At 39.9% G+C, this 14,328-nt stretch overlaps 1 protein-coding gene across 9 annotated transcripts in view; it reads right to left on the bottom strand.

The window, feature by feature from the left end:
- Sphkap (SPHK1 interactor, AKAP domain containing) overlaps positions 1 to 14,328 on the bottom strand; it is a 157,327-nt gene that overhangs the window by 20,999 nt on the left and 122,000 nt on the right. For all 9 annotated transcript variants that reach the window (XM_074071909.1, XM_074071912.1, XM_074071908.1 and 6 more), the window contains 2 exons: positions 6,966 to 7,221; positions 2,213 to 5,924 (listed from right to left, as the gene is read on the bottom strand). In XM_074071909.1, the coding sequence (XP_073928010.1) occupies positions 2,213 to 5,924; positions 6,966 to 7,221 (3,968 nt within the window). The remainder of the gene's footprint in view (positions 1 to 2,212; positions 5,925 to 6,965; positions 7,222 to 14,328) is intronic.

Raw genomic sequence — 14,328 nt, forward strand, 5'->3', positions numbered from 1 at the left:
TCTTCAGGGCATGTGTTTCCACCTACAAACACAACTGAGTGCCTAAGATATCCGCCTTGCTCCTATGTGGAGTGGGTAGAACTCTTTCATAAGAAATTGAGTTCTGTGTTTAGCTATTTTGACAAATCAAATCCCACGATAACAATGTTGAGCTTAGAAAATGTAATCTAACTATAATTAATTTTCCCCCTTAGAAATTCTGATAATTCTCTTGTCTAAATAAAATTCTCACATTGTTCACGACAGACTTCTCTTGAGAAAAAGCACAACACTGTAAATACAGCCATAAACATTTGAGTCATTGAGCTAACAGTTTCATGTGCATTTCTTAAGAATTCTCTTAAGGTACTATTATGATTATTCTTACCTATAGGTGAGTAAACTGAAGTATGGGAGCTTCTAGAACTGGCTCAAGGTGACACAGTTCATTAGTGGAGTTCATGTTCTGTAACAATTCTTTATATTGATCCACAAATTCAAAATTTAGTCCTTACATTTTGCAAGTGGGTCCAGCACTTAGATATCTAGGGTGAATAATCCTACATACTTTTTATTACATTGGTAGGAAACCAAATCAGAAATCCTTATCATGAGTTTAGAGGTTTTATACTTGGATCATTATATACAGCACAAACATGTCACTCGGAGGATTAATTGATATAGACTTAAAAAAATTTGAATGCCCCAAAGTTATATATATTTTAAGCATGCTATCAATGACATTTAGTTTAAAATTGTATATTTTATTCAACTTAATGACAATCACTATTTGAATTGAGCCTACAACAATAATTCTCATTGAATTGCTAGTTCATGAATGCTTCCTGACTTGGTGACCATCTTTGACTAAGAATATCAGCTGAGTTTCAATCTCTGTGTGTAAGCAGACACCAAGCCAGGCACCTGCAATCTGTGATTAGTGTTTTCCATGTTCATATATTTCAAGTTAAGGCAATTATAAAGAATTACATATTGGCTATTTTTTGCTTATTTAACTCATTGATCACTTAAAAATTATAGTTCTCCAGACTCCCTGGACTATATTGTCTGTAGTTAGACACTTACTAACACAAAAAGTGGTCTTTTTGGTCAGCTAAGTCTATTTCATTTGATTCAGCTGTGTTCTTTTATTTTGTGTTTTCATGCTTTCTTTCCCTTCCATTTTTCCAGGATTTCATCTAATTGGAAAGTAAAATTCTCAGTACTAAGTGGTGAAGCAGGAGGTCCAAGTGGACCATGCACCAACGATATTCTACAATGCTGTGCTCTAGTGTGGACCACTAGAGTTCCTGAAGATGGATCCCTTCCTCCCTGGTGGAGGTGGAAATGTACTCAGGACATTAGAGAGCTGCTCAAATTTGATGATAATGGTTGTATTCAACTTATTTATTGCAATTAAATACTTTAAAATCACAGACTCTTTACAAATAATGAGTGATAGGATATGTCTCTGAAAGACTACATAGGCTATTTCTTCAACTTCATGTTTCTAAAGCCAATAGCTTAGTTATTTTTTTTATTTTCCTATTTTGTTCAACTTTAACTGTAGAAAGGAAATATATAAGAGTCTTGTACATAAAGTTGGAGTTGTGAAAGGAATTGACACTTCTTTAAGCAGACTGAAAGAAAAAATTACCTAGCCTCAAATTCAAAATGCATTGTCACCTGTGTTACAATTTTATGGAAAACAACTGACTAAGTAACACTCCAGTGTTGCTTGGCACTTGCATAGTTAAATTATACATTAAAGGAGCCAACATTTATGGGACACACTGTCTTTACAAAAATCTTTAGAATAAGACAAAAAAAAAAAAAAAGAAAAAAGAGAAACTAAATTCTAGTACTAAAATTTGTTTAAATTTCACAGTATTTTCAAGTTGACATTGTTTATTATTGTTGTTACTTTTACTTGAAAAACCACCATGAATAAGTTTCAAAAGCTAACAAATATTAGTTTTAACAGAAAATAATGATACCTTATTTACTCTGCTGTATAAATGAGTTCAATTTGTTTTAGAAATTCAAAAAAACCATTTACTCCCAACCTTCTCTTAGAAGTGTATGTTAACTCACAGAGATCTTTTATTGTCTTGGGAATTGAGTTCTTGAATTAGTAAAGTCCTTATATGTCTAAAATTTAGAATAAATATCAATTCAGATACAACCTGAAGTGACATGCACCCTATCTAGTCTAAGAGATGAATTCACTCACCTGTGGCTTTGGCAGGCATGCCTGGCTGTCTCTCCACTTCTGTCCACATCTGAGTTTTCTTCTTCATTAGGATGCTCTTCTGATTCCTCTGGGAGGCCTCTTTTGGAAAGGAAGCATTCAGGTTCTCCAATACAGTCTTCTCTCTGGTCTGTTTCAATCTGAATCAAAGGCACCTCCCTCGTGCAAAGTGACTGTCTGGTGGGAGTTAGAAGGACAGCATCATGGCATGCAGAAGTGTCCTTTTTGGAACTGAAGCCCTCATGAGTTGTAAGAGGAGCTGTCTTGCTTGGAGATGACAATGGGGAATGTTTGCTTTCAGTAACGGGGTCCTTCCTTGGGCAACCCACAGATTCCTGAACAAGAAGAGTTGGCCCTCTGCTTGGAGCTAATCTGCTTGCACACTTCTCCACTTGCAAGGGAGGGTGGTCAGCAACAAGACCCGCATCAGCCACCTCTGCATCATCCACAATAATTTTGTTCTTGCACATCAGGGCCTTGATGGAGCTTGCCCATGTTTCATGAATTAGCATGTCTGTGATCTGGTTAGTCCCACCTCTCCGGTACAAGCAAGAGTCAGATTTGCAGAGACCAGATGATGAGGTGCTACTGACTGGTTGCACGCTGAGGAAATCTTGCATGCAGTTTTGGGCAAAACCATCTAAGGAGTTGGCTTTGACTGGTGCATTCACCATTAACCTGGTGCATGGGGACCTGCCATCGGGCATGGACGATTGTCTGTAGCACAGCGGTGATCGTGCAGAAGGAGACAGTAAGCCTGGGTTCCAATCCTGGCTGCTTCGTCTGGAGGATGGGCTGTCTTTGCTTTCTCGTTCAATGTCCCTTAGCATGAACCTATAGAACTCCTCAGTTATGCTCTCCGTGCTGGACTGCTTGGAGGGACAATTCGGCCTCACGCTGAGGTGGTCATTTTTCCGGCATGCCTGTTGCATTGCTGTGCTCAGAATACTGCTGGCATTCTTGCCAGCATAGTAATCCAGCAGTAATTCAAATCCTCTGCCTTCATTTTCCATCTGGTTCACCATGAACCTGGAAAACTCATCAGTAATGCTCTCACAACTTGATTGTTTGGAGACAGAGCTGGCCCTGCTGACTGGCTGGCTTAATGTACTCATTAAACCCAAGCTGTTTACATAGGCCCTGGCCTCAGAGTCCTCCTCAGGAATGCTTTCACAGCTGGAGGCCTTCAGCCGGTTCCACCTGTCACCACCCAGTAACCGATTCCGAGAACAGCTCTGGGCCTGCCACACGCCATCCACCGTGGAGAACTCTGTGAGGTTCATGATCTTGGCTGCCACCTCATTTGCAAAAATATTGACAGAATCAGGGACGTCCTCGAGGTTCACAGCCTCATCCATAACCCTGTTCATCAGCTTTTCTTTAAGCTCTGGATGCTCATCTGTTTTCCTCTTGATCTCGCTGAGTCGAGGGGGCTTGTGCCTCCTCACAGTGCTACCACTGCTCTGGCTTTCCTTTTTTCTCTTCAAGGATCTGCAGGATACGTTTGGTGTCACCAGAAACTCATTCCCCCTTCTCCACGCACAAAACCAGGGTTGTTTTCCATTGGAGTTGTCAAGGCAGATTGCTGCGATTTCAGTTGCCATGGAGACAACTGTTTCTGCTAATTCTTCTGCAAAGTCTGTAATGCAGTAGACAGTTGTGTGCTTTGCCTGTGTCATGGGTTGAGAAGGAAACACCAGGTCCTCTCCTAACAAGGACTGGTTAATTTGAACTTCATTGTACTTCTCTTGGGTGTTGGGATCAATACTGTCCTCAGCATCCTGGGAGCTGCTTCTGCACTTGCCTGCTATTGGTGCCCTTTCTGCTTCTGAAGAGTTGCTATGCTCATTTTCATTGGGACTGGGTATCTGATGAGAATTCTTTGTATCCTCTCCTACCACTCCTTTCAGATGTATTTCCTTGGGGGATGTTTTAGCAGTCACTCTGGGACTACATGACAGTTCAGATTGCATCATGGGGTTCTTGAATAGGCCTGGCCTTGCTCCACTCTTGTCTTGCTTTGGAAGAACATCATCTACAAGATCATTGATGACAAGATTAGTGCTGTGTGGACTGGAGCCTTCTGTGGCTTTTGTCCATGTTTGAACAGGAGCCTGATCAAAAGGTTGGCATCTTAAGGGTTCTGTCTCCCTCCATTTAATGGTCTCCTTAGAAAGGACAGTGGGACATTCACCGAGCTGAACAATATGACTCATCTTTCTGAACGTGAAGCATATCACATCGTGGAGCAGTTGATTTGTACTTTCCATTAAGGTGTTCAGAGTTTCAGATGGGTGTCTGCTATCATTGGGATAAGTCATTTTATTTTTCTGGTGAAATTCATCAATAGAATGTTTCAGGATAACACTGGACAGGGTCTGTGCCAGTTCATTCCTAAGGAAGTTTTCTGAGCACAGGGTCTGAGGTTTGGAAGTGGTTTCTATGATTCTCCTATTCACAGATTCCATGAGGTCTCCAGTGCTGCTGTAGGTATCAGGGCTTGTTAACACCAGTGCAGCCTCCCTGAGCAGAGCCTCTGCAATAGCTTCCTTCCCTAGCTCCACACTTCTCTCTGTCACTAAACTGCAAAGTGAGGGCATTGCTTCAGAAGTCCCAGCTGTAGGCAAGAGGCCACTTGGTGTCACAGGGCATGTCACCTCTTCTCTATCACCGAAGCCACAGACAGCAATGGCACTTGCCACCTGTGTCATGCCACCTAGAGCTGATGGAAAGGAATATTCACTGATGGAGGGCTCCTTGAGTCCTTGGGATGCTTGACTTTGAAGCACCCCCTTTCCTCTCAGTGCACAGTTGGATACCAGGGATTCTTGCTCCATTGTGAGTCTTTCTGTGGCCTGTGGACTAGAAATAGTTCCAATTACAGTGGCTGCACAAGCTAGCGCTACTTCTAGTGCACTCTGAGGGTGTCTGTTGGGGTTCTCTCCAGACAGGATGCCTGAGCTTTCAACAGAGACCTCCATCTCGGACCAGGGCTCCAGGGCTGCATCACTGCCATCTGGACTCTGCACAATGACGATTTTGGGGAGCTCATTCCATGACCGAGGGACCACTATATCTTTTGTGGAACAGCCACTGGGAAGCAGAGCACTTCCTACAGAAATACTGACTGCAGATTTCTGGGGTAGTGTAGGCTGGGACTGAGATAATCTGATAAAGGCATCTTGCAGCACAGATTCTGCTAAATTTGTAGCATACTCTCCAGCTGTAGCTTCTCCATCTTGGATAGGTAGAAGAGAGTTTCTCGTATCTTCACCATCTCCTGGGTCTAGGTTGCTGCTCTGCTCAGTGTCAGTGCCACATGCAGAAGGTACATCTTTGCTAACCATCATGGAGAAATAAGCATCACTTGGAATATACAGTGCCTGAGTTGTTTCCACTTGACCTTTAATTTTTTCTGGATAACAAGGGTTTGTGGCTGGTTGCTCATTCCCCATGGCTTCACCTTTCCATTGTGATGACGTGGCTGAGGGATCTACACTTTGTAAGGCTTTGTTCTCTGCTACATTTTCCAAAGATCTTTCTGTTTTAATCAGCGATGGATGATATTTGTTAATGTATTTGTCTTCCAAAGCATAAAGCGGTTTTCCCTTGTTGTAATCCCATTCCTCTTGGAAGACTTCCTTTGGCTTTTTATTTTCCAAAACATTGGTTGACACATTTATATTTTCATAACCTAGTGACAGGAAAATGAGGGCCACTATTAATATCTGGGTAGCAGATTTTCATGGTCTAAAATACCGACTACTTTCTAAAATTTCCATAAAGCACCAGCTATCTTCTTCAAATGTAGAATTGTGAATGTTTCTTTAAGAGAAGTGAATCTGAAAGGGTTTTCAATTTCATCATGGAATGACACCCACAAAATGGCTTTCAATGTGGGATATAAATGCAAATGTTAAAGGATGAGAATGTGTTTGGTCAACACCACAGGGAAAGTAACACATTGGCGGTTGCAGTTAATGCTTCTATGTAGGTAGAGAGGGAGAAAGGAGGATGTTTAGGGCAACCTCAATAGTGGCCCTGGTGCAAAGATTTGTTCTGAAATTTGCATAGGACTCACTCCAGGAACAATGACAATAACATCTGGACTATCCTTTCCTCTGTGAGCAAGGGTGGGGAAGAGGATTCATTAAGCTTTACTAATGGATCAACAAAAAAGAGTTGAATGAATAAGTGATAAGCCCTTTCCTGGGTTACTTCTTCCTGTTCTGAAACAATCATTAGCTATAGATACTATTATAATCTCAAATTTACAAATAAGGAAGCGGGGACTCAAACAATTAGATAGATAGTCCCAGATCTCTAAGCCTCAAAGTGATAGTTCTGGAATTCAAATTTAGGCCAGCCAACTTGGCTCCAACTAATATATGGTTTATGGAAGTCTTATGGAAGCTGACATTACTCCTAGGGATAGTCTCCATCTGTCGGAGGGTAGGAAGATAATCCCTTTAAAACACAGATTTCCTTCATTATCCCTAAGGCATCATTTGGAAGCCTAGCCCACATCCATTTACCCATCAAGCATGCAAAGTGCAGCAGTCAGCATCTTCACTGGTGTTCTTTTATCCTTTTTTTTTCATTAAAACTCAGCAAGTGAGGATTGTGATGTGTCAGCTAACCTGATGTGGCCTGAAACTTTTTGAACTCTTACTCAGACATTTTTATGTCATGACTAATGCCAAGATGCACATTTGTTTTATTGAGAAGTTCTCACCAGTCCTATATTCTTCCACCTCGCTTTCTTCCTCCAACTGTTCAGAGGCAGTGAGAAAGTCTTCCTCAATTGAGGACAGGGAACAGTTTGTGTCATCCTCCAGCTTCACAAAGTTTGTTTCCAGGTGGAGCTGACGTTCCTGCACCAGTTCCAGGCCAATCAAGAATTTGTTGATTTCAAAGATGATGCAGTTGGTACTGTTCGGTCTGTTCCCTCTTGCACATTGGACCAAGCAGATATCTGGCAGCCAAGAACACTAAAAGCAGAGGGAAAAGAAGGTATTTGTTCAAAAGAGAAAATAAAAGGCTATTGCCTGTGACCTTTCTCTTTCTTCCAACCTTTCCAGTTAAAAAGAGTGGGGATATTTAAAATATTTGAAATCTCTTCTGGGCTTCTGTTGATGAAGTGCTTGAAAAAAATTCAAGTGTCATTGAAACACAAAGCACATAGAAGAAAGTTTTATGTTATAGAAAAATAGACCAGCTGAATCACATATCTTGGTTTTCCCTGGTCAAAGTAAAAATTGAACTGGTACAATTCAACAGACAAGGAAGATTTTATTCAAGGCTATTGAAATAGAAGAGAAAAATGAGAACTGAGAGCACATCTCTAGTGAAGCTAAAGACATCAGGGTTTTTATGAGTTGGGGTAGAAGTAGACCTTAGGTCAGCTGTGTTTGCTAATTGCTTTCTCCAAAGGAAAAGTAAACTTTCTTGTATCTTTGACAAGAGTTACTTCTACTGGAGCAATGACCTACAAAAGTTAGCTTCCTACCTTTTGAAGATAGGGTTATTGAATTCCTTAATGATTCTATTTCAAAGAGATGGCCTCCAGGCCCTGGAAAAAGACATTAGTGTATTATAAACTGCAAATATGCTTTTAAAAAAGATTTATATCTCAAATGGGCAGAAAAAGAATTTACAATGATATCATTTCTAGATTAAATGCTCTAAATAAAGGTATTAGGCCATGGTCTCGAGTCAAGAAGAAACTTACCTAAAAGCTTGCTGAGGGAGATGATTAGGCAGGGTTGGTCACCTCTCTTGATAAAATTGTACACTAGTTTCTTAGACATGCCAGTCCCTTGGCTTTTTAGGTTGTTTTCCAGATAAGGTGTCATGCTTTTGCCCAGGATGACCTGGGACTTCAATCCTCCTACTCTGCTTCTTGAGAACTTGAGATTATAATTATGCAAACCACACTTGGCTTTCAGGCTTACTGCTTTCTATTGCCTTGGTGATTTTTAATAAAGCTTCTGCCAGCATTTAAGTTGTATAATAAATGTTCTATCACTAACAGACAGGTTTTTATCATTTGTACTACTCACCAGAAGAAAGAGGAAACATAAAATTTAAAGAAATCTGTTCAAAGTGAACTAATTGTCTCTAAAATATCATAAAGGATGATCTGAAGAAGGGAAAGGTAAGCGTGCACCTCCTCATTTGTGGCTCCTGATATTTATTCATTGGTCTTTTGAGATAGACATGGATGGTCATGTTTCTGTTTACATATATTTAATAATACCCACAAGAATGAAGGTCCAAGTGAATAGTCAGCTATCAGTTAGCCTCATGAAGGCAAAATGTTTAATTTGTTTAACACTATGTTCGAGTACCTAGCAAGTGATTAGCACTTAGTAGGTGCACAATAAATACTTGTTGAATGAACATACACATGACTGTTATGAATATTTTCCTACACTTTGCCAATTATATTATTTAATTATAAAATATGTAGCAATATACAAAAAAGCAATGGAGTAATTTGCTGAGGTAGACAAAGACATGAATAAACAAAGAGCAAACTGCTTACAGAAAACTAAACTTCTCAAGAAGCAGAAAAGGCAAATTCTCTATATTATCCTTGCAGCATTACTGTACCTTTTTGCCCAAAGATGCCTAACCAGTGGGCAACTGGATGATTACTTTTGGTGTTCTTAGTACTGCACTCTGACACCTCATTTTGATTTTGGCAATGTGTTCTTTCTACTTCACCATTATTTATTTATTTTTTTAATATGAAAAGAAAATATTTTGAATAGTCCCTTTATTCTTTTCAACATGCTTTCAAATTATTTTATCAAATTACTGTTATCAATCTCTGAGGTTTTTTAATCTCTACTTTATAAATAAGAAATTAAAGTTAAGAGAAATGAAGGCACATATTAACTGGTCTACTGAAAGTTTTGGACAGTTACCTAAATCTTTCCTTCATATTGTAATTTCCTAGGACAAAGCTACAAATTGATTTTTCTATTCGCTTCCTTATGGGGTCAATGGAATTGTTAGCAATGCCCTTAGGAGGACTGAGTCAGACTTCCCAGACTAACCCAGTCCAGCTGCCTCTGTCAATCTCTTCAGCTTTATGTATGTATTAACAGGCTACCCACTTTAGTGGGGGCAAAGCAGCCAATCAGAGACCTTTAAAAAAATAGGTGCTTGCTATGGTTGGCTAACATGTGGTTCAGTACTTTAAAGTACTGTCCCTTCATTGCTGATCTATTAAAACATGGGTTATAATACCTGTGAAATTATTTAGCAGCTTTGGAAGATGACAGAAAGGTTAAGCAATGCATAGGAAGCAATGAGGACCGTTATAATAAAGACATAAGAAATATTTAAGAGTGATGTGGCTCACAGGCAATTCTTGATAGCCAGATAGAAAAGGTATGTAGAATTGTGAACATTTTTGTTTGTTTGTTCTCACTCTGTTTGCTAGTCTGGTCTCTAGCTCCTGTGTTCCAATGATCCTCTAACTCAGCCTCCCAGAGAGCTGGGACTGCAGGTCCATAGCACAGTGGCTTTGAGTACATCCTTAATGAGCCTCAGCAATTCCACTGTCCATAATCTCAATGGACATTTTTGTTGCCTTTATGACCCAGCATCATTTGTGCTTCTAATTGTCATACCCTGTGGGTATACCCTGCTCCTCTCACTGTCCAAGCAATTCACATGGAGTTAGTTTATCTCCAACTCCAGGGGTGATCACATGGTTCAGGTTTGGCCAATCTGAACAATGTATTCCTCAGATCATAGTGATTAGTTCAAACACAGGCATGGAACACTTGAGAGTCAATGGGATTCGGTGAGGGAAGAGACGCTACTCAACTTGATCCAAAAGGATATTGCCTCCTTGTGGGAAGAGCTTGCCTGATAATAAGACCAACCATGAGAAAGCAGGAAAGAGGCTACGAGACAAAAACCGTGTCCTGATGACTCTGTACAAATCCTTGTGTTTTACCTACCCACTGGATTTGTTTAGTTACATGAGACAATGCAGTGTCTTTATGCTTAAGCCAATTTTCTGTCATATTTAATTAAGAATCCTAACTGGAGTTAATCAGAATCTAGCAAGTTCAACTCAAGGTCAGGACCAATTAATGTCAATATCAATTTTCATATATTGGATATTGGAAAGAAGTAGTTGGAATTCTCTGGCAATACTTGCAATTTCCAAAAGCTAGGAAAAGTGCTCTACAAAGCAGAGAACATTAGTAAAAATGTATTAATGTTATAAAGATGATAGGAATAAAATCTTCATTCTCTGCTATATTTAAAGACACAATGTGCAGTTTGTTAACAAACCACAAACTACTCAGGATTCATGTCAAATTTACAGTCAACAAGCCATGCTAGTAGCTACAAATCAGGGATATAAAATTACCTAGCAACAAAGCCTTAATTTTTGTTAACTAATTCATCACACTGCTTAAAAATCATTATTATACTGAGTGCTGGGTGGCTCACACATGTAATCCTAGCTACTTTGGAGGCTGAGTTTAGGAAATCACAGTTCAGGCCAGTCCTGGTTAAAAAAAAAAAATTGTGAGCTTCCATCTCAGTCGATAGCTGGGTGCCAAGCAATGGAAGGAAGCTTAAAACAGGAGGATCACAGCCCAGGCCACTCTGGGCCTAATATGAGACCTTATCTCCAAAATAACCAAACAAAAGGGCTGGAGGTATGGCTCAAGTGCCTACCTAGCAAGCATGAAGCTGTGAGTTCAAACTCCAATACTGCCCCCCCCAAAATCATTTTTATAAAGCTTGAAATTTGGAGATAAAGCATTTTCTCTAGAATAGAATTCTTGAGTGGGAAACATAGTTTCAATTGTATTTTATTGGAAAATGGTACATTTCTTAAAATTTTGCCCTTCCTCCTTTTTTGTAACAAAACACTAACATTTTCCCACACACTGTGCTTTTTACCCACTTCATTTCTCAAGGTAATGCTGCTAAGTAGAAATTCCTTATTCTGATATCATAGATAGGAAACTTAGACACAGAATAATCACACCTGTTGTCATAAAATTCCAAGTGATGACTGTTCAGTTGTGTTTCTTGTAAAACATGAGATTCTTGCTTTATTAATGACACTAATCCATCAGAATGTAGCTGGATCATGGCCCAGGGATCCTGCTTGTTCTTTGTCTTGATTTAACAGGAATGGGATAAAAGTTTTGGTTTTCAGGAGAGTTAGTCTTCTTCTTGGGCTGCTTTATCTAAAGTTTTATTTGCTCTAGTTGAAGCAAAAACTTTTTTCTTTGTGATATTAGAGTTTGAACTCTGAGTCTCATGCTTGCTAGACAAGTGCTTTGTCACTTGAGCTATACTCTAAGCCCACAGAAACCTTTCAACTGATTGGGTACAAGCTCTTTGCTAGGGCATAGCAGCAGAGGAAACATGGGCTTGGTGCAGAAATACTTTTAATCTCAGTTTTGAATATTGTCAAATATAGAGGGCACTTGAAGCCATTTTCTAAGGTTCTTTCCCTCCCCAGAAACCCAGATTCCTCAATAAGGAAAAGTACTATCATATTGATGTTTTGATTAGAAACAGGCTCGGTATAGATCTCCATGAAGTCTCTGGAGTGGAGCTATAATAGAGGCTGGACTTCTGAGTTTGTAAGATTTTAAAATTGAAGATGACAGAGGAGTGAAATCTTTCTCCATCAAACCCTGTGAATCAGTAAGAGTATGACCAACAAAGAAGAGAGTACACATAGAAGTGTGGAAGAGAGGTCCATCTTAGAGAAACAGAAGAGTGACAAGACATCTGGAAAATACAGGAAATAAAAAAAGTTCAAAGAAACAGTTTGTAGCACCAGCACCAGCTGAAGCCTCCACCTCAAGATAAGCCAATCAAGTGCCAAGACAGACCGGCAGACTTAGCCTCTCGGACAACAACCACATCACACGCAAACACTAACCCCAGTGTGGGGATATAGTAGCACAGTAATTTACCTGGCACAACAGGCAGATAAAACAACTCCTCACTCTCCATACCTTAAGAGCTGGGGCAAGGAACCTTCCTGAGAGGGCCTCCTGATTGAATATGAGGTACTCAGAGGAACCCGAAAGCAAGGAGAAATTTCTCCTCTGGGTGTCTGGTGACATCTGGCAGCAGAGAAGCTTTGAGTGGCAGTGAGCTGAGAAATTAAAGGGAGTTGGGGGTAGGGAATTGGCTACCATGCCTAAATGTCTGTGGAAAATTTCCAAAACAAAGCACCTAGCCTTCTCTGGCAGAGAACTCAGCTATCTGAAACTCCTTGCAAGCAGGCAAACTTGAAGACTGAGCAATTCTGGAGATTTGAAAAATCACATTTGAGAGAGTTCTGGGTTGCATGGGAATCTGTCACCAGGCAAATTTAGTGAAGGAGAAGGTTAGATGGGGCAATCCAAGGGTTCCTGGTAGGAGCTAGGAATACATAAAAAATGAGGTAGATGGTCTTGCCTAGTCCAGCCCAATGCAGCCTCAGCAGCTTCGTTGGATAAGGTCAATTTAAGAAACAAAACACCTAGCCCCCACTGACTGAGAAATCAAATTAGAGCAGCTGCTTGACAGCAAGCAGCCAGCTTCAAACTGAGCAAATCTAGGGATTTGAAAGGTTGCATACAATCTAGAGAATTCCAGGTCATGGAACCACACTAGCTGCTTGGGAGACTGCCACTAGAGGTGGATGAAGAAAATGTGAGGTTTTGACTGGGCAATCTGCCAGACAGCAAAAGATGTTGGTGGCTCAGCCCTTTCAAGCTACCTTGGCCTACTCACTGCTCAGATCTCTCTGGATTTTAGCAGGAAATCTCACTCCCCTATCTATAGTGGCCTCACAGACCCAAAACAGCACAGTGAGCAAAGCTCTTTAAGAGGATTGTTCTGGAGAGCTCAACTACCTTTCTCTCCTCCCCTCTCCTGAGGGTCCTGCCACACCCTAAGCTAGAAGTGCAACTCCACCCTCCTGAAGCTGTTCCTATAATAAGCAGGGAAGAAGAACTAACCTGGACAAATTCACTTCTCTCCAAGAATATGAGTGTTTTTTGTTTTTTTGTTTTTTTCATTTTGTTTTGTTTATCATTTTTGTTTATTTGTGTTTCCTTTCATCCAATTTGTTCTGGTTTGGCTGTTTCTCTCCTTTTTTCTCTTTTTGTACTTTTTTTTCTTCATTTTATTTACCTTGGTTCTAATTGCTGGAATCTTTTTTCCCTGTTCTTCTCTTTCTCTTCTTTTTCTTCTCTCTATCCTCCAAACCACACTTTATTTCTTTGTTATAAACACAGAGTTTTTCATACTACTATCTCTTACATCTACCACTCCTTCCTTCTATTGTCCTGCTCCCCTCAAGTCAAATACAATCCACAGTGGATAATACTATCAGCATACAAGATCAAACAGAAAAAAGGATATCAAAGATGGAGGACAAGATAGAGGAGTTATTGAATGCCAATAATCACAAAGAAAAAATTTGAGTGCACATGAATACAACATATAACTCTGGGACATGATCAAAAGACCAAGCCTAAGAATTCATGGTGTGGAAGAAGGAGCTGAAAGACAAACTAAAGGCATAGGAAACCTATTCAATGAAATCATACCAGAAAGTTTCTCAAATCTATATAATTATATAGATATTCACGTATAGGAGGCATTTCAAACTCCAGATAGATAAGACCAGAAAAGAATAACCCCACGTCATATCATATATAAGTAAAATGCTGAAACTAGAGAATAAAGAAAAGATAATAAAAGCTGAAAGAAAAAAAGAAGTCAGCTTACATACAAAGGTAAGCACATAAGAATCACCTCAGTCCTCTCAGCACAAACCCTAAAAGCCAGGAAAGCATGGATCAATGTAACTCAAGCATTGAGAAGACTAACTGCCAACCAAGAATACCCAACAAAGCTGTCTTTCAATCTTGATGGAGAAATAAGGACCTTCCAAGACAAGGATAGCCAAAGCAATTCATGTCCACAAAGTCTGCATTGCAAAGGATGCTCAAGGAATACTTCACATGGAAGAGGATGAAAAAAAAAATCACAAATATGAGAGGCAGGGAAAATGCAAAACCCAAAACCAGAATTGAAGAACC

This window comes from Castor canadensis, chromosome 4 (genome assembly GCF_047511655.1).
Source record: "Castor canadensis chromosome 4, mCasCan1.hap1v2, whole genome shotgun sequence".
Lineage (NCBI taxonomy): Eukaryota > Metazoa > Chordata > Mammalia > Rodentia > Castoridae > Castor > Castor canadensis.